This window comes from Rhipicephalus sanguineus, chromosome 6 (assembly GCF_013339695.2).
Source record: "Rhipicephalus sanguineus isolate Rsan-2018 chromosome 6, BIME_Rsan_1.4, whole genome shotgun sequence".
NCBI lineage: Eukaryota > Metazoa > Arthropoda > Arachnida > Ixodida > Ixodidae > Rhipicephalus > Rhipicephalus sanguineus.
Genome location: NC_051181.1, coordinates 165,842,545 through 165,864,094, shown reverse-complemented (window position 1 = coordinate 165,864,094; position 21,550 = coordinate 165,842,545). Strand labels below are relative to the sequence as shown.

The window sequence follows — 21,550 nt, the reverse complement described above, 5'->3', positions numbered from 1 at the left end:
TTTTGATGAGTGTCGCGGACCCGTTGGGGTCCGTGGACACCCAGTTCAGAACCACTGCCCTAGTGGGTGTGTTCGCGCGGTTACTCGTCAACAATGAACCAACCTGCCCAAACGTTCTGTCTTGGCGATTTGAACATTGCGCGCGTTCTTGCTGTTAAATGGGAAAGAGAAAACGATGAAAACAAGAATCTACACGGTGATCAAGGTACATACCAGTTTGCTTTTAATGATGGAGTTCAACAAAACAGCGCACAATGCATTCGCACTGGCTTTCCAGGCGAAATTAACCGACCAAGCACAAATGATTGGAAGCAGCGACGCAATAACCCGTCTGCGGCTACAGCCTGTTGCCACACTACAGTCTGCTGAACGGCAAGGAAACGATTGCGGATCGTGTTTGCCGCAGAAACACTCTAACATAATTTACTTACATAATTGGCATGTATGTACAGTACATTACTCGTCCGTAAACAACTGGAAGCTGCCGATGCAGTCGCTTGCCGTTTGCAGTCGTTTACACGTTGCAAAAAGAAGCCTCAATACAGGGCATAACGACACCGACTGGTTATCTCATAGCAACGAAAGTTCACAAAACAAGAAGCATACCGGCTTTGTCATCGAAATGACCGCATGCTCGTGTGCATGGCAGATGGACGCGTAACAAATGGCGAACACCTCCTCACACGAACAACATCGAATGATGACGGGCCCGACAGCGACCGAGCTCTTTCCGACGTTCGTATGTTCCACGGAGAAAGGAATGTTGATATCCGAGGCTTTCTCTTCCACACAACACGGGACAACATCTACCTATGATCTACCGCGTGCTTTCGGTTTTCGCCCTGACTTGTCTCGCCTTCAAACGGGCTTCAGATGGAAAAACAAAAACAGAAAAAAAAGCTGCCGTGACGTGTATAGTGACTTTAGGGACTAAAACGGCTAGGGACGTTCGTGCATTTTGGTGCCTAGGCCGCGTGCGGTCGTCAGAAAAAGCACCTAGCTTGCGCTCTTGTGATAGTTCACGCCGTGACCGCGCCGCGGCACTGCAGTCGCCGGCTGGAGTTGGTCGGGATTGTAAAAGCGCAGCGCGGCGACTACAACTACCAATCACAGAGGCTTTGTATCTCAGCTTACCATAAATTACTTCAGGAGGCGGCGACAGGTGGCGACACAGTGGTACGGTGTGTCGCCAAAGAACCACGTTGTCGGCGCCAGATGACACACTATCATATTCCAGTACACCATTGTCACTGTTGCCTTTACAGGCATTACGGGCATTTTGACAAATTAGAAACTTGCGGACAGTGTTTAATGTTAATTTTGAAGATTTCTAGGAAAGATTAAATGTTATTTAGGCAGAATTTGAATTTACTGGTGCAAATGTTCGGACAGGGCCGAAGACTGACGAATAACATATGACGCGGACAAGTACACGCTCACAACTAAATTTTATTCTCCCAAGAGCTCAGCCAGTATGTTCAGCCCACGTTTCTATCTTTAATTTTACTGCCCGCATCGCCAACAGATGTAATGTTAGCGAGCGAATGTTATCCTTTTCTTCCTTGCCTTTCATTTCAATGAACTTTTCATAGTTCATTCTACTTTTTCACCAACTGTCCGGTATTTGAACCTGTTGCCTTGCCTGTTGCGTAAAGGCGTGAAGGCGACACCAACGGCCACAGGCGCAACCAGCGCAGGCGGCTCCCATAGTTATCCATGGGGGCAAACCTGTGGGCAAGCTAGGCAAGCCACGCGATTACATCGGCAGCTGTAGCTGCGCTTGCTACTGGCGCTGTGGTGAGTAAATACGTGGGAAATGTGCGGTCCCGAGGTTTTCCTTGCGTGATGATATTCGCAGTTACAGCTTTGCTTGCGGTAACACTTGCGCCGTCGTCCTTCGATCTGCGCTCACCCAAAGAAAGCGATAAGTATGTTCACGCGTTGTAACTGCTGCCAGACGAACCGCGTTGTTCACAATTAATGTTACACGTTTAGAGAACTGCGTCAAAATATTCGACGCACTGAATGGAACAGGGAAATCGAGCAACAGGTATGTACGGGGGCGGCCGCATGATATCCGTTCGACAGACACGAAGTGCAGGCTTTTTGAAAATCGTGTGCAGTGCTGGCGATGAGCTGGATTCCTAGGATGTAGCTTCACGCTTGGAATGCACGCGCAACGGCTTTGTGCCATCGCTGCATGGCTGAGTTCTAATGAACGAAGTGGCGGCCGAGGGGTTGGCAACGCCTGCGAATCGAGAGCAAGGTTGCGTCTCCCAGGGACGTCATGCCTACAAACATTCCCGATAGCTTTCGTAGTTCTACGTTCTTCACCATGATTCGTTGCAGAAAGCTTCAGTTTTGAACAAGAAGATTCTTTCTTTGGAAGATGACGTATGCTGATCAAAGCAAGGGAAACATGGTGTTAAAATGTTGCTCTTAAGGTGTACGTTGCACATATGTCCTGAATTAATTACTGTGTTTTCTGCAAGTCTCTGCTAGTATTTTGTTTTCTTTTTCATATTCTAGTACCATCAAGATTTCTCAGGTTTTGCGTAGTGATTCATTGTGTACAGCTTTCATTATTGCAATGTCATCAGTTTATTGCTTTTTTGCTCTCAATTTTTGATATTTTTAGTTGAGATAATCATGATAATGGAAACAGTTGCACCGCTTCATTACATTAAAGACCCCTCTAATACAGAATAGGTGTGCTCACCCACATGCTGTCATTAAAAAAAAAAAAAAAGCTATTCTTCAGGATGGGCGACAGCTGACCTGGTGGGAAAGGCAGCTAGAAAAATATGCCGAGGAAAACACAGGGCTACAAGCATGTGATGAGATGCACGCTAAAGGCAGGATGGATACCTTTACCACACATCAACAAAAAAGATAATTGGGAGTTACTGACTGCACCACTGGAATAAATCCAGGGGGGTCCCGACCCCCCTTGTGTTCAGCCTGGGGGGGGGGACACCATTTGCAAATGTCCCCCCTTGAGATTTATTTTTCAAACATCATATGTTTGAATTGCTTGGCAGTTAAGTATAGTGCATTCAAGTTTCTGTAATGCCTGTTTATTTTGTAGTCTGTAGGTCCTGTGTTCAATACCCCTCAGCTGTGTGAGACTATTGAAATTGCAACTGCCGCTCGACCGCTTTCAGAGAAGAGTAAATAAAACAGTGCAATTACATGAGCTGGGCACCCACGCTCGCCATTTAATTTTATTTTAAAAAATTTCGCCCAATTTTTTATATCAGTAAAAAATTTCGCCTAATTTTTCGCCTAAAAAATTTCGCCTACTGATATAAAAAATTTCGCCTAATTTTTTATATCAGTAAAAATAACACCTGTATTTATAAAAACAAAATGGCCATGACGAGATGTGTGTCCCCTCTAGTGATTTTTCTGGATTTACGCCACTGGACTGCACATCGCAGTGATACTGGTTTGTTGTTGTTTATTGGCCCCCGGAAGGAACTGTATTGCATTTTTTTTTTATAACTACCTGAGTTGGATTGATGACAATGGCTTCAGATTAGTTCTGGTGGGTGACCTGAATACTGGTCTGATTATTTCTGGCACAGGAAAGAAATTAGATAAAACGCTCGAAGTAAATCAGTTTTCAAATGTAACAAATTCAGTCATAACAAGCTAATCTAGTTTGATTGACCATTTCGTCAGATATCTCTATGATTCAGGTCATCGTAAGGTGTAGTAAGTGCACAGGTCACCAGCCTATATCTTTCATCTCTGAGCATAACACGTTGTCAACAGGGAATAACAGTACCAATATTGTCACGTGGCCGTGATGGTGAACAAGGCTCCAACAGGACTCGGAAATATGAAACTCTTTATTTGGGCGAATTGTGCCCGGAAAATGAAAGGTCAAAGTACAAGCAATTCAAGCTGCACACTGATAGTGGCGAGAACAGTGTCGGCCGTCGAGTAATCTGATCAACAGCAATGCCCATAAGCATTTTTATACCTGTGGCATTGAAGGATCTAGTGTTATCGTAGGCGGCCAGTGTTAGTTCCAGAATAAACTTTCCTGTGCGCTTTGTGCGCTCAAGCTTGTCAGAAAATTTTAAAATAATCTGGAAGGTTCGCAGGCATTGGTTATGTAAAAGCATGATATTTGTTTATTTATTTTTACTTTTCTTTTGCTTTGATCGCTCTCATTAAAACAAAACAAAATGTACAAGCTTGTCAGAAAATTTTAAAATAATCTGGAAGGTTCGCAGGCATTGGTTATGTAAAAGCATGATATTTGTTTATTTATTTTTACTTTTCTTTTGCTTTGATCGCTCTCATTAAAACAAAACAAAATGTACTAACCCTCACTTAATGTTCCACCGTGGAACCCGTAAGGTATTTGTACGAATAAAAAATAAATAGGCATTTGGGTGTGGTTTGCGTAAGGCAGTGGTTATATGTGTAACGGACCAATTACATAAAAATACAAAAAGAAGCGCACGTGGCATTGAACCCCTCTGATAAAGCATCGTCCCGATGATAAAAAACAGTACATGGAAGCGGAAAAAATATGCATACACAAAGAAAGGACAGTAATAAAAAGTAGAGTCCTCAGGTTCACTAACGTGAATAAAACGGTTTAAGGCGCACGACATGGACGACTTTAAGTCGTGTGCGGCGCCACTGAGAGTTCGTAATGCCATCCGGGATGACCTCGTAGTACAGAGCAACAAGAGGTCAAAGCACCTTGTGTGGGTGAAAGTATCGCCAGTTTTTCGCTGCACTCTAAGAAAAAATAGAGTATTTGGGGACTATTTCTGCCACACTACAATAATCGTCATCTCATTTGCTCACGTTTCCTTTCTTGAAAGCTTGGCTTTCGTCACTTTCCTATCAAGAATGCCATGTCACGTTTATAAAGCACATGCCGTTCGTGACCGAGAAGTGCCGGGAGTGCAGTGTTAACGCAAGGTGGATGAAGACTATAGTTGTGTGGCAGAAATACTCCCCAAATACTCTATTTTTTCTTGGAGTGTGAGTCCACGTCGGCATATCAGTGTCCACACCCAGACACTGTCACGAGGCTGGCATTCCATGAAGCGTCACCGAAGATTGTAATGGCAGCTGTTGGTCGTCTGCTGATTCTTGGTTCGTAGGTGGGCGAGCTGTTGGGCCTCTTCGGTGCACTGAACATTAAGTGGAACGGCCAGGTTGTCCTCGTCACTGACGGTCGGCAACGTGGCGTCAAGCGTCATCGACCCGACACAGTGGTCTAATGGTTAAGGTGCTCGACTGCTGACCCGCAGGTCGTGGGATCGAATCCTGACCACAGCAGCCATATTTTCGATGGAGGCGAAAATGCTAGAGGCACGTGTACTTAAATTTAGGTGCACGTTAAAGAACTCCAGGGGGTCAAAATTTCCAGAGCCCTCCACTACGCCGTCTCTCATAATTGTATCGTGGTTTTGGGACATTAAACCCCAACAATTATTATTATAGTCAAGCATCATCGAGGGGCTCCTGCAAACTAGCTTGAACGGCATAATGTGCATTGTTTCTTGCACTGCCGGGTTATAAGCGGAGGTTATGTATGGAGGGATGAATTCCCATTCCTTGTGTTCGACGTCGAATTCGTACATTGCCAACATGTTGTCGAGGGTTTTATTTAGCTGCTCGGCGAGGCCATTTGTCTGCGGGTGGCAGGCAGTTGTTCGTCGGTGACTTGTCTGGCTGTATTTCAATATCGCTTGCGTTAGGTCCGCCGTAAAAGCCGTACCTCTGTTGGTGATGAGGACTTTTGGATCACCGTGACGCAGCAGGATGTTCTCAACAAAGAATTTCTTTACTTCAGCGGCACTACCTTTAGGCAGGGCCCGGGTTTCGCCCTAGCAGGTGAGGTTGTCTGTAGCTTCGATGATCCACTTATTACCAGAACTTGACGTCGGAAATGGGCCCAGTAAGTCCATCCCGATTTGCCAGAACAGTCGTTGAGGTGGTTCAATTGGCTGAAAAAAGCCTGCTGGTCATGTCGGCGGTGTCTTGCATCGCTGGCAGTCTCGGCATGGCCTTACTTAGCGAGCGACGGCGGCAGCAAGGTGCAGCCAGTAGTACTTTACCTGTATTCTCGCAAGGATGCGGGAAACTGAGGAATCCAGCCATCTTTCAGGATGTTGAGGATGACGTTGAAGAGCTTGTTGACGTATATCGCACACACCACAGGATGATTGTTCCAAAGTTCGGGGAATGCCATCTCCTGCACGAACTAGCATTGTGTGTCGTCACTGTGTACCCTGATGCGTTCGAGCAGCTCAATTAAGCGGTCCCAATGAACTTCGGGGGCAGACGAAGTTGGAAATGCCGTTGTCTTGCCGAGTCACGTTGTCACTGCGAACATCTCCTTCTTGCGTTCCTGCCAGCAATGGGCCATGTTTGGGCAGACGCAGGGCCACTAGTCGTTCCTCAATGACGTTGAGCCTGGGCAAATGTGAAAGCATCAGTGGGTAAACGTAGCCGTTAATGGGGCTTAAATTTGGCATACTGCCTTTGATTAGTGATTCCTTGCATGTCCCACAGACCCGAAACTGACTGACGTCGGAAGCATCTGGGGAACCATCATGTCAGTACCTCCATGGCATTGTTCCGTTGTTGTTGAGACTGGATCCCATAGATTGTAGCCAGGTTGTTGTCGAACCATAGGCGGTCACAGCCAAAGTGCTGCTCGGGAAACTCCCGCTGAAAGCGGGCATGGCCCTGGCAAACATATTGCGCCATTGCCATGTTGACGCTACTCTGCCGACACTGCCACCTCCGCCAAGCATCTGCGTGCTTGGCGCGCATGCTTGGGTCTGATGGAGAGGCGATGCCACTGACGGCGCAGCCATTAGTGCGTGCGCTTGGGCATGACGTAGAGAACAACGTAACTAACGGCGCAGCCAATGGAGACCATTATCACAACATCTGGCAAACAGTTTTTCGTTTCGCCCAGCCATATACAGCTTTCGCTGTGAAAGAAGAAAAAAAATTCACCAACGATTACGATATACTGCCTAATGCACATTCTGAGCGCAGCTGTTTAGGGGTATTGATTTTGCAATAAGTTGAGACAAACAATTTGAAAGAGATGTATGTATGTACTGTTGCATACCACTATTTAATCGCATTGAGCATCTTCACACCCAGAAGTCTCAGTGCCCGTGTGTAATCCATCTCGTCCTTCTCTTTGACAATTTCTTGCACTGCCCATTTCAGGTTGGACATACCTCGGTCGGCCTTATTTACATATTCCACTACGTAAGCGGCACATGTGTAAATGTCAAGAGCTATCTGAAGATCCATGTTTGAATCTAGGGTGGACACCACTCATAGGTTCAAGACACCCACTTTTGCTGCAGGTTGCAGGGTAGCATGAGGGTGCGAGGAGCACCTACTTGGAGAACCGAAATGTACTCTGCTTTTTATATGATTCCATGATGTTCCCAGAACTGCACCATTGAATCATAGTTGGTCATTTCCATGGCCTCGTGCATGGCTTGGCACTTGTTTCGGAGGCTGTCGATGTGTTTCTTCTGCACGGTGACACGGCTCAACGCAGGAACATGCGCCTAAGAGCGCCTTCAACCCACGCACATCTTCTTCTTTGCTTGCCCAGTTCCTGTGGCACATTACTCCGTTTTTGTTGGACACGGTAGTGGGGCTTGCCCAATTTCTGTGGCACATACTCGTTCATGTGGTTATGACGGCAACGCCACTCAACACAGGAACAGGCTCCTAAGAGCTGCTCTCTAAAACGTGCCCCTGCCTCGTTGCGCTCAGTCGCCCTAGGCTCCCACACCGCAGCACCTCTCACGCAACTGTGGCAGGCGCATGTACTATAGCCGAACATTATCTGGACGCGCTCTCCGTCGCGGCGGGCAGGGAGTGTCAACACCTGAAGTATTTTTCTTACACCGTGGCTGTGACTGAAGAAGTCGTTTTGCGACGCTTTGCGCTACAGCATTACAGAGAAGGCTGACTAGGGGTTCTTAACGTTAGAGCAGTCTTTCACAATTTTATTCTGCTCTGCCTGGCCTGAAATTTACATAATCGACGACGCAATTACGGGAAGGAACCAGTAAACGTTTCATGGGTGGATCAAACGCTCTTCCTGTTTCAGGAAATTCATTTTCTTTCATAGGAAAGAAATAGCATCACCGTTGCTCTATATCCAATTTGCTATGAGTCAATGAGTGTGTAGAATTGTTGAATGTTTTAACGCGATAGCGTTAAAGAGCCCGTGTCGCAGAAATTTCGGTGTCGGCTTCGACATCATTGATTGTGAGCGAAAAATCATCATTGTTCATGACCAAAAAATCGCCATGGATGCAAATGATAAGAAAATGATGTACCCGAGGTGGAATCAAACCTCGGCCTTCGGCATGACAAAGGAGGTGTTCTAACACAGAGAGCACGCCACTTCTTGGAACTGCACTGAAAGTAACCTTCATGCTTCACAAACCTACACGTCCTGTGTACAGGCGTCACAGTACGAGATGTATTATCGCAGTAAAACGTGGTGCAAGCATACATTGCCACAGGGCGTCACAGCATGTGAATTGCATAAAGAGTTGGTGGTTTAAAGCCGGCCACCAGTTGCAAAAGGCACAGACATTACTGCGCGTATTTCCTTACGAACATGTTACAAAGGGCACACATATTAGTGCGCGCATTCTCTTACACACACGTAGTGGGTACACTGTGGTCATGAAAGTGCTGTTGAAGAGGGTGTGTGTGTGTGTGTGTGCGCGCGCCCTCCTTGCCCCACGTGTGTGTGGGGTGGGGGGGGGGGGCTGGCTGGCTGGGCGACTGAACATAATGACAGGCGAAACAGAGCGCGATGAGAATGGGGCCGGATATAGCTATCGCGTTCAACCGTTAAAGGCAAAGCTTAAGCGTTCCCCCATTTTTTAGTTGGGCCACATTGGGGGAGCTAAAGAATGTTTCTGCTTAAGCTTCCAATTAATCTGCTTCACCTTGCCAACGTATTTAGATTAATCTATAAACAGATAGGCTCAATGTGATAGCTGTGCGGTGGCCCAGGCTCCGTAAAGGGCCCAAAGTCACTCGCCCAATAAAGGTCTTCCTTCCTTGGCCTTCATTATCACATGGTAGCTTGCATTGCAACGATCGCGGCGGCTCGGTACAAGGCGAGGAACAAGGCAGTCGACTCGAGTACATTGTGAAGCCCAGCTTTCAAGCTTGTCCCACAACTTGATCTATATACCGACCAGGGAAATCCTCAAGGTCCACGGTTTTCTGGACTAATAATCATTGGGATTTAACGTCCCAAAATCACATCATTATGAGAGACCCCGTAGTGTAGGGCTCCGGAAATTTCGACCACCTGGGGTTCCTTACCGTGCACCAAAATCTAAGTACACAGGCCTCAAAGATTTTCGCCTCAATCAAAAGTGCGGCCACCGCAGCCGGGATTCGCTCCCGCCATCGGGGTTTTCAGAACTAAGGACACTGAAGTGACAGCCGGGCGAGTTGGTCTTCAGTCATCTCGAATTGACTTCTACAAGGCAATATACAACTCGGACAGCAAAGAAGCACACACACGCAGCGCTGTTTATTTCTATCCCTCTCTTAATCGCTCTCAGCAAGAATGAGTTCACAGAGTTGTACACGTGCACGAACAGCTCAACATCGTTATACTACAACTGAAAATATTTATTATACTCATATGAAACCATCTCACCAGCTGCTATATATGTAGCCACTTCCAATGTGATTGGCTGGCAGCCTTTTGAATTACATTCGGAATGAGACACTGTCCGGCTATTAAAAAAAAATAATGTTTAGGTATTGTTCAGCATAGTAATGCGCTGTTTAATGTGCGCAAGTCATTTTAACACCATTAGATTTCACAGATTTGTGAAGTCTCGTAACAAGCACGTGATTTTAGGCACACCAAAAATTTTCGACGAACGGCGAAAAACCAATGACCAAAAATATGCCGTATTGAAAATAGCGTGCTTTCTTATTTTTTATGTAGTCGTCCTTGAGTGGTCATTACGCAGAGGACAATTTTGGGGTCATTTATTGCATTGCGTAAATGACCCCAACATAATATGAACGATTTATATTTGATCTGCTTTCGGTGGGCTGTTCACCATATGTAACGTTAACGTTTTTTATCTTGCTGCAAGAAATTATTAATCAGGAGCCTCTTTTAAAAAGATTGTGTAATTAATGTTTCCAACGTGAGTGTAGAAAAGAGCATTAAAGAAAATGTCCCAGGTTTGCTTCTATCCGCTTTTTCATGTTAGTTGTACACTTCTTTTAAATAAATTTTGTTGCTGTGTTTTATTTTCACTATACTGAATGACTTGCCATGTGCCATATAGGCAACATTTCATTTATATTCCTTGGTATTACGTGCCAAAACCACGGTATGATTACGAGGTGCGCCGTAGTGGGGACCGGATTAACTTTGACCACCTGGAGTTCTTTAACATGCACGTAAAGATAAGTACACGGATGTTCTTGCATTTTACCCCCATCAAGATGCCGACGCCGCGGGAATCGCACCCGCGTTCCAGGACTTGACAGCGAAACAGCTTAACCGCTGAGCTACCACCACGCGCAAAGCAACATTTCGATGCATGTACACACCGGATTTTCCGTCCGATCGCCCGCGACGAAGCACAAGGCAGGGTTGCCACTGACTTTAGAGTAAATGTCGCCAAACGACGAGCAAAAAGTCGCCAAAAGTCACCATTTTTTTTACAGATTTCGCCAAAGAAGTCGCCATTCTAGATATGTGCGGCATAACTAGTAATAAAAATTTCCACTCACGTATAGCACCGTAGAATACAGTACCATCCAAGACCCTTAAATTATATTGACGTTTCTCAATGCCACTCGTATCGCACGCTTCACCATGGCAGTTCATGGTGCTGCTTCCCTGACTAGCCGCAAGACGTGCGTGGTGGCGCAAGGGTGAATGAATGAAACGCTCATGATATCCTTCCATCCCTGTCCGCTCGTTTCAAGGGTAAAAGTGTGCTAAACCTTAAGCGAAAACCGTGAAAGCGTTGTTTGTAGACAGCTTTACGTACCCTCATATGAATTAAAATGATTAAAAGGTTTATTGAAGGTAACTCGAGAGAATTCTTACAGGAACCGATCATTAGTGATCTTACACCTTTTCGGTGTGAACTAATATGATACCGGACGCCACCGACCTTTTCATATAGTCACTTATAATATCTACACGTGTCAATCCAATGCGTTATTAATGGACATATAGACAATGTAAAATGTTATATACCAATTGTTTTCATTGCACACGCTCACCGAGAGCAGTCGAAAATGCCCCAATAAATATTTGTTTACTGCACAAATAGCCGCGTATCCACCTCTCTTCGCTATTCCAAAGCTGTCTTTACGAGCTGAGTTGGGGGTACTGCAAGAGTGAATAAGTTGCCAAGCTATTCAGAACAGTTGGAGCTTTGGCGGAACAAATGGTCGGAGCACGCGGCCAACCCGTCGTCTAGCTCCTTCAGAAGCGGAACTTTAGAGAAGCTTAAAGCACCTATAGCCATAAACTTATAGTCATACACTGCCCCCTCGCGGTTTGCAAGGCAGTCCGCTGACCTAAATTTTGCTGGAATGTCGCTGGGGTACGTTCCAGTACCTCCTGGATCTAGATGAATTGAGGAGATACACACGAGTTACGGGACGGACATACCGAATGACGCTTAATGCGCACATTCTACTCAGGGGTCCAAAACCAAGAAAAATACAGAGAATGTTGCCGCTCATTCGTTGGGAAGACACTGGGCTCAGGATGCATAACTCAGTGGAGACCTAAGCCGAAAATCGCCAAAAATTCGCCATGTCGCCATTCATAATTTTAGGTCGCCATGGGCCTCTCAAATTCGCCAATTTGGCGAAAAGTAGCCACTATTGGCAACCCTGGCACAAGGCATCATTAATAATCATCATCAACAACTAATATCCTCTAGCGGGCCGGGGCCGGGCCTGGTCATGAAAACGCGCATGCTTGATAAGTTTAGTAATGAACGCCCGGGTCCAGGCCGGCCCTAAGCTTGGTACCACCGGCCTGGGCTGGGCTCGGGCTGGGTTCGGTCATGCACACCCGGGCCCGGGCTGGGTTCGTTATGTACGACCGGGCCCGGGCCGGGCCATGGCTTGAAACCACGGGCCCGGGCTGGGCTCGGGCTTCATAAAGCGGGCCTGGGCCGACAAATCAGGCCCGTGCAGAGCTCTACATCCTACTGCGAAAAGCCACAGGTAACAAAGAACTGTATGAAGGAAATACGTGAGAGAAAAAATCTGACTATACACTCTTTTTGGAATCACTAAGATTGAGGAACCTATCAAAAATTTTAACGTACATAAAAGCAAGGCCTATTCTGATGTGAGGAACTATCTAAAATCATTTTAACTCTGAGATAATTAAAAATCAGTCTTAGCGTGGGAGAGATTTACACTGTAACAATCTAAGTGGCACCATTATCTTACAATCTTTATGTTGCAAATAAAACTGAACTAAAGTGTTCTTGGAGGTCAAGCACACTATTCCTGCCAAGCATCAAACCAAACACTTGCTGCAATCGAGACAAAGTTGAAGTGCCTGCAGATCCATTTGAGGTGAAGTGCCTTTGCAACCACCTAACCATGGGAGTGCCTAACTACCTGCTGCTGTTTTTCTAAAGCCAGGGGAGTTTGATTGCTGCTGACCACAAAAGATCTCTTTTCTTGCAACACCGAAATAAGCTCCTTTCTCTTGGTGCAACCAGTAAACTTGGAATTAATGAAATTACAATAACTAAATTACTTTTTACTGTAAGGCAGGCCTATAGCCCAGGGACGGGGGTGGCGGGGTGTACGAATTACTGAAAAATAGGTGCTTTCCTTAAGTAATCAAGGCCTTCAGCAATTGCCCCACCACCGATAAAAATTCCTGGCTATGGGCCTGGAGTAAGATGATAAATTACTTTTGTGGGCTGGTAATTTAGTATGTAATGAATTACTTAAAGTGAGTACTTCAAGAAAATTACTCATTACTTTCCCAATTACTTTTGATTAAAGTACAGCATGTCTACATCCCCTAAGTTATGGCATAAAAGAATGGACCAAAAACAGAAATAAAAATAATAATGACAAGGTAATCTGTGTGCCAAACCTCAATTGTGAAGGTGAGCAAAGATCTCAGAGATTTCAATGTATTTATGCTGAAAGCAAAGTTTCCATAGTTAGTGCACGAATGAACTTTTGTTGGAGCAATTTCAAGGTAATTTCATTACTTTTCAGAATTAATAGTAAAGCAACGTCATTACTTTAGGCCTGCTATATTTTGTAGTGTAATTTAATAACATTTTTGAAAAGTCATTGTAATGTAAGTTATTTACTTTTAGGAGCAATTTTGCCATCTGTGGCCCACAAGATAAGTGAGACGGAGCATCTATTGCCTGTACTGTGCTTGTGTGTTCAATTTTTTATTTCTTCATGCATGCCATTGTAACCTGCATCTACTGGACTTCTGTTTAAGATTGTGGCTGAATGACTGTCGGCTCAAGCTTTGTGCCATTGTTCATGCAAGTTGAGGGCTCCCTGTGTGGTGCATTTTATGTGGAGTCGAATGCTACCTGAAGGGTCATAACAGGAAATTTAAACTGGAAGTAGTACAAAACTGCATTCCAGTGTCCAGCCATATATGACAAGAAAGAAGTCAAACAGTTCTATGTAGATGCTGAATGCAAAGCGTCCAAACCCAGTGCATCATATTCATCGGTGACTTTAATGCAAAACTAGCAAGAAAGAAATTGGGTAGGAGAATGAGTATTTGGTGGTAGGGGAGAAGTTAACCGCGGCCACTTTTTGGAAACATCAAGATGGCGATGGTCTCTTTGGTAGAAGGACTTGAATTCTTCCATCACTGTCTGTAGTCATCTGAAGATTTCTGCCACCACAGAAAAAGTAATAGCAGCGAGCAAATGTGTTTCCCTCATTTTTGATGGTTTTCAAGCACATTTCTTAAAACACCCTGTATATGTAAAGAAAAAAAGAGCATGATGTAATTGTATTTGTAATGTTTATAGCGCTACAGGTTATGGATAAGTCTGTCAAAGTGATAAGACCTAGTTGATAGCCCACTCACTGGTCTCCTGCATAGATGGCTGCCATTGTGAATATGCATGGGTGAGGAAAGGGGATAGGCAGCTTGCCTGCTCTGCTTACCAGTGTGTTGAGCCTCTTGAAGAACAATTCCAAAGCCTCTCATCATATTTATAGAATTTATGCCCATCCAGTGATTAAAGGGGGACACAAAAATTTTGGTTCGTAGTTTTTTTTGCTGCAGTATGTTACTGGGGGGCCTATTAGTCGTAACGCGGCACATTGCTTGCTGCAGTACGTGACAGGTGATTAATTAGTCTGTTTATTACCAACTGGTCTCAGTTTCAATTTTTATTTACTCATACTGTTAGACGTTACAGAGTGGTTCAAAAGCAGCACTTCTACAAGTAGTAAATTACATGGAAAAAAAGAAACAGTTGAAAAGAAAGAAAAAAAACTACATAAGCAAAAACAAGTCAACAAAAGAAATCGTAAATTACATTGATGAAATTATACAGCACCATAAATGCAAAGTTAACAGGCAGTGTTACCAAGCATGAGCGAACAGAAACACAAAGCTGTACATGAGCGAAATATTCTGTATGTGCACTAATCAAATAATACAAAACTAACAATACAGTGCTAACGATAGAGCTCAGAGACGCCTACAAAATGGAAAGCATGCATACATGCATGCGTCTTTAATGTCGTGTTATTTTGAAATTATTCTGCATTGGTGCTTTCTCATGTTAATAGTGGCAGTTCATTCTATTCTTTAATGGTTCTTGGGTAGAAGGAAAATGCGTAAGTGTAAATGTGCATCGGAGGCATTTGGAAAGTACCATCTTTGCTTCTTCACAATGTTCTGCCTTGTCGTTAACGTTGCTATGCACCTGCATTCAGCGAGCATGGGCAAGTTCAGCAAACTGAGCATTTTGGAGACAGAATCTGTATGAGAGTATCGTGCTAGCATAAACCTTGCTGCTTGACATTGAACTCTTTCCAGTCTCTGAAGTAACCCTGACTGATAAGGGTCCCAGATTATGCTGGCATGGGCCGAACACAGGTTAAATAAGCTGTTAGTTTTACTGACTGTGAGGCTAAACGTAATTTCTGTTGCAAGAAACAGACCTTTTTTTCCGCAGTTTCGCATATTTTTGTAACATGGTAAGACCAGCTTAAATTCGTGGATATATTTACGCCGAAATATTTCAGCACAGAGGTATCACAGACCCAACGCAACCTAAAACAAGACTGTACACGCCAAGGCGCGCGAGCTCGCGAACCGCACCGGCAACCATCGTCTATGGGGCAACACCAAAGACCGCTTGACGAGCTACAACGAAATTACCAAGGCCCTCTACTTGACCCGCCAAACCTTTCCTTGGTCCAGCAACAAGCTGAACAGGACGCAGGCAGCGGCCCTCAGAGAACTGCAGACGCACACATACGCCAACCCTGTACTGTGTAACAGACTCTACCTGAATACATACCCGACAAATCTATGCAAGGTCTGCCACACTGAGGTCGCCACATTAATTCACATGCTCTGGGACTGTAACAAAAACCCGCAAGGAACCCTTCCGCCGCGGTGGGCCGCTGCCTTGCGCAGCCCCAGCCTCGGTGAGCAACTTTGGGCCGTCCAGCAGACCCACGAGGCGGTGGTGAGGCAAGGCCTCGACCTAAGGCCGGGTCGGCAAAAGCTCTGCAGGACTAACAATAAAGTTGTTAACAACTAATCAACAGTAGAAAGTATCGAAAAATTCACTGTGTAATTAGTCGAAGATACGATTTACTTTATTCGTTACGTGCAATGAAACAGTATTATTCTCATTTATTTTCATTTTCCATTTGTTGCACCATTTTCCTACAGTCCTAAAAGTGTCACTGAGGAATTGCTGATCTTCCAGGCTATTAATTTGTCTGTACAATACACAGTCATCGGCGAAAAGTCGTACCATGATCCTTTCGTCAATTTCATAGGCAATATCATTAATATAGACTAAGAATAGCACCGGGCCTAACACAGATTCCTGTGGGACACCTGACGTCACATTCAATGGCTTTGATTTATTGTGTCACATTTCTACATATTGTGTTCTGCCCCAAAGGTACGCGGTTATCCATTTTACTGTTTTTCCATTTATTCCCATAAATGTTTGTTCCACCAGCAATTTTGCATGTCGGCATCTGTCTTGATCTGCCTGTCGGCAGATAAAGACGGATCGCGTATATCAGCTTCTTTTTGTTTGACATCATGGCAAACTCATTGTTTCAAGAAGCTGCGTTGTGGAAAGGCACTGTCTGAATCCAGGTTGGTTTGGAAAAAAATGTGTTGGCGTTTTCAATGTGCGTGTAAATTGACTTGGCTACAACTTGTTCTAGGAGCTTGCAGCAAACACAAGTCAGTGATATTGGAAGATAGTTTGCAATTAAATATCTCCCAATTAACTACCTTCCAAATTAACTGCCTGTCGCCAGACTTGTTGCACAGGTATAACCTTTGCCTTAAGCCAACATCAGTGATTCGGCATTCTGCAAGTGATGCGTCAAATATAATGAGCAACCCATTCTGCATACCTGCACAGAAATGCGTTCGGTATCTTATCGGGGCCTACTGATTTTTTTTATGTCAGTATTCAGTAGTAGGACCACAATTCCCTCATATGAGACTTCAACATCTGGCTCTTTTTTTCAAGTGAGACAATGGAGAGAGAGTGGATTTGATACTGGATTGTGATGGAGCAGAAAACACAGACTGAAAGAACTCATTGTAAGAAGCAATCACAGCAGGATCAGTAACCACAGTGCTATCCACTACAGCGCTAAGTGACTCGTTATCCTTTTTCGACGTGTGATGCCAAAATATATCAGGAGACGTCGTCATGAACTCTGTCAGTAGTTCCTTGTAATGTCTATTTTTGGCTTCAGTAATCATAGAACGCAGTTGTGCAGACAACTCGGTTGTTTTTGTTCAGTCTTTAGTTACTTTCCGTCTCTGGCGGCTTATTCTATGCTTCACTTCAATTATTTCTCTGCTTATCCAACGGATCTGCTTAGCTTTCCTTCTTTTCCGGAGCGGTACCACATTTGTGATACAATGGAAGATAATATGCTTGAACAATTCCCACATGGCATCGATGGCACCTTGAGAATCAAAATTGTCTAGTGAAAATCACATGTAGTCAATGATACTTGTGTCATCGGCCTCGAAAAAGTTGGTAACATTCGTAATCACCTCTTCAAGTTTTGACGTTGTTTCATTATGTGTTATCTGGACAAAGACAGCTTCGTGATCAACTGACACTTCGAACTGATCAAAGCGCCTGTCAAGGAATGCCACATCAGATGTTCTTTCCCCTTATTTCGCATACTTTGGCAAGCAACTTGTGAAAGGTCATGGGTGAATGCAATGTCAAGGAGTGAATCACAGTGTGCCTGACACTCTGCTGTGATCATGTCAGAGTTGATTGCAGGTAAATTGAAGTCACCGATTAGGAGCAGCTGGCAGTTGCGCTTTTTGTTTGCTTCTGAGTAGCTCTGTATCGACTCCATGAAAGAGGTGAGTTTGACGCTCGGTAAACTGTACTGAGGAGGTCTGGTGACACTTCAATTAGCATTTCACACCAAAAAATTTTCGTGTCCTAGGATACTGCCTAGTGTTTTAAATTCAATATCTTTTTTCATTTCATTATTATTGCAACGCCGCCTCCTCAAAACTGTCGATCCCGACGCACTATCTTGTATCAGGGAGGTATTATCTCATTATCTTGAATCTCTGAATGCCACCACGTCTCCGTGATCGTAACAACATGAGGATCATAAGTGACTAAATTCTAAGCCTGCATAGTCTTATTGACAATACTTCTAGCATTAAAGTTGACTAGCTGGAATTCCTGATGCCATCTCTGTTTCGTTCAGTCCTGGCTTGTTGGTGACAGCATGCTGCTATTACGCTTGACTTTGACTCTACCATTCTTTTCGTCATCCCAACTGTACATATCAGTATCGATTAACAGTTTATCATAATCAAGACATACACGCTGGTCTCATTTTCGTTCATCCTGCACAGAATTCCAGAGAAGCTTGCGTTTGGCAACTGTTTCCTTACTGTAGTTATCAGCAATAGTCATACTATTTCCCTTTAGTTTTCTACAGTTTTTATATACCATATTTTTCGATGTATAAAACGCACTTTTTTTTTTCGATATTTTTGCTGGTGCGTTTTATACAACGGTGCGTCTTATATACGCAAAAAGTCATGCAATTCTGCGAGACCAATATGTCCATATTTCATTCACAAGTACAATAAACTGAGCACGAGGTGTTCGTAAAAAGATTCCAATCTTGTTACAACAACGAAGCGGCTGTGGTCTTAGATGTCAGCTACTTGCTGTTCAAGCAGTGCGGCGACCACGGAAATTACGGCCTCGGTAAAAGCCACCACCGTTACGTACACTATTGTACTGTTCGAATTGTTTGTTCTTAAACGAAGCAATAAACCCACAGAACTGAGGCAGTAAATAAAAAAGGGCACCACAACGTTTCATTGTGGTGCTCGTGCGAGACGTCGCTGCAGTCCAGCAGTAGTTGCAGCTTCCCGCTTCCGGTTGCCATTTATGTTTTGAATGCGTGTGTGTAGGTGTTAACCATGTGGCGCGATTGTTGTTTATGTGTTTCCGCTGAGCCTGACAATGCCGTAGAGGCAACGCCAATGACGTGCTTCAAGGTGCCTACAATGCCGCGTAAAAGAGTTACTCAGACGCTGACAACGGCAGCCGAGCAATGATGCCAACTGAGGTGGAAGAACTTTTAACAGTCTGCTGGAGGATGTAGCTTCGAATCCACTGGAATAAATGTTGGTTTTTTACACCTTAGGACAGCATTATTTAAAATGCTTTATGCAGCTGCTTACAGATATTCAGTGCCGTGCGTGACTACGCATTTCACAATGAATGTACTCTACATGCGTCGTTGTTTTATCATGTTCACAGAGTTAAAAATAGATGCGTCTTATACAGAGGTATGTCTTATATATCATTCTTTCCCATTATATATTAACTTATGTATTATTTTTTCCCATTATATATCATTTCTATATCATTTTTTCGCAGATGAATTTCCCACGATCCTATTGTAGTATCTGGTGTCGACAGTGTCGCTGACAGGCACTTCCCAGTTGAGAACGGCCTTATGAGGATCCTGTCCGGCGATACACGTGTTGAATATATTGTCATGGCAAAATGCGCAGACCAACAGCACCTGTTCAAGAAACGGAGGACGAGTTACTGGTGACATGGTTGCTGCGGTGCCACCGTACTCACTGATGCAGGCTGCTGAATCCGCTGGCTGTATAGGGCTGGATGAATATCCCACGATCCTTCAGTAATATCTGGCACCAAGGTCGTCGCAGACAGGCACTTCTCAGTTGAGAACAGCCATATCAGGAACCGGTCTGGTGATACACGTGTTGAATACGTTGTCGTGGCAATATGTGCTGATCAACAGCACCTGTTCAAGAAACGGAAGACGAGTTATTGGTGACATGACATCTGCAGTGCCACCATGCCCACTGGCAGAAAGTAATGGGAGAGCTCTGAGAACAACAAGCCGCCGGGTGCAACTAACACCGTCTAGCATGTGAAATGGTACACAGAACTGTGATGCAATTCTGCACTGCCTGCGTCATCTGCTGGCGTTCTTTCGCCTGCTCGACGTGCTGTGCTGTCATCATTGCCGTCGTCATCATTATCATCATCGTCTGGTGGCAATGACCTTCGTGAGGCTTCCAAACTTTCTGCACATTCACTGCAGGCACGGACTCATGAGCAGCCACTGAATAGTAGCCTGCTGGCGCAAGCACAGCAAGGAAGGAAGGAACAGGAGAGAAAGGAAAGGCAGGGATGTTAACCAGCCTAGAGGGACTGGTGCTACCCTGCACTGGGGTAAGGGATGGGGGAGATATAAAGATAGGGAGAGGGAGGAGAGCATGCACGCACAAAAAGTCACACATATCTAACAGTCGTAGTAACGTCGTTAGTCTATAACCGCCGGTGCAAGTCTGATGCCTTCAAGAAGTTGAGCAGTGCCTTTGTCGCCTTCACCCGCGATGACCTCTCAGGACGACATTCCAGAATGGTTTCTGCCACTATCAGTCTGGGATCTATACGAGCAAGAGTGACTGCGAGTGATTTTATCTGCGCATTGTAGCGAGGACAGTCGCAGAAGATGTGCTGTAGTCTCTCTTCGCTACCACAGTTGTCACAAAATGGGTTGTCAACCATTTCGATTCGAAAGGAGAATCACTTTGGGAAAGCCACCAGTTAGGTTCTTCTCGTTTGTTCCACTCGCCTCGCTGGTTGCGCGACATTTGTTACTGCCGCCAAGGAAGCTGAAGACGAGAACTTTTCATCTGCTGGCACCTTGAGGAAACGACCGCTCCGACATCATCTGGATAGAGACGTTTATTCGTTTCTCTTCTCCCCCTTACTGTCGCTGCACCCCTCGTTTTATTCCCTGTCTCCCCACTCAAACACCTTACAATCCAATCGGAAAGCAGGAATAACTCTCTCCTTGTTTCCCGGTCGGCTGCCGCTGAAAACACCAGGCCCGGATTCTTTCTCGCCACCTCCTCGCAGGAATCACCGCCTCTCGCCCGCTCGTCGGTTCGCCGCCACCGCTCAGCTCCATTTCACCCCGGTTTCCAGAATGTTCGGCCTCAGGCGTTGACGGGTCGTCAATACAATAGGCCCGTGCATCATTGCCGCTGCTTTTGGCTGTCACAGCGAAGGCGCAAGTGTACCTTCCGTCCCTGTAGCCCGGCTAGGCCATGGTCTCCTGTACGGCACCATAATTGAACCCCTCGGGAGACGTGAGTCCTTGCATCCTTTGTGACCAGCGGACAGTCGTCGTTCCACCACCCGGAACTACCGCTTCCGTGTTGGCGCGGGCACGCCGGCCGCGGGGCGGGTAACAATATGAAGGTATTCGGCGAACGTACGAAGTTCGACCCCAACACCTCCCCTCCAACTGTGTTGCACTGTATCTATGACATGCGACACACACACAACCGCATATTCACACATGTTCACTGACTCGACACATGAGGCACCACTGTCACTCGTACCACATTGACTCTGTCGCGCGCACGCGCTGACAAAGCATGCACCCACCCTTAACTCGCTGTCCCTTTTATGCATCACCGTTAGGAGTCACCAACCGCGACATTGCGTCAGCATTAGCGTTTAGACACCCCTTTTTGTGTTCAATTTCCAGGTTATACTTCTGTAACGCCAACGCCCAGCGTGTCAGCCTCGCGCTCTGCGGAGTGGTTAGAGTCAGAAATTTGAGTGGGTTGTGATCGGTAATCACCTTGATTTTAGCGCCAAAAAGCCAACCGTCCAACTTCCCCAGTGCCCAAATGATTGCATAAGCTTCCTTTTCTATGGTG

The 21,550-nt window shown here is 45.2% G+C and overlaps 1 protein-coding gene across 2 annotated transcripts in view; it reads left to right on the top strand.

The window, feature by feature from the left end:
• Positions 1-1,598: 1,598 nt before the first annotated feature.
• The window catches only part of LOC119396998 (unconventional myosin-VI), a 195,676-nt gene continuing 175,724 nt past the window's right edge, over positions 1,599-21,550 (top strand). The window contains exon 1 of one of the 2 annotated variants that reach the window (XM_037664409.2): positions 1,599-1,797. Coding sequence is in view for 1 of the 2 variants with exons in the window: in XM_037664408.1 (XP_037520336.1) it covers positions 2,026-2,050 (25 nt within the window). In the remaining variant the exon portion in view is untranslated. Of the gene's footprint in view, positions 1,798-2,010; positions 2,051-21,550 lie in introns of those variants that run through there. The other variant, XM_037664408.1, reaches the window with a different exon arrangement.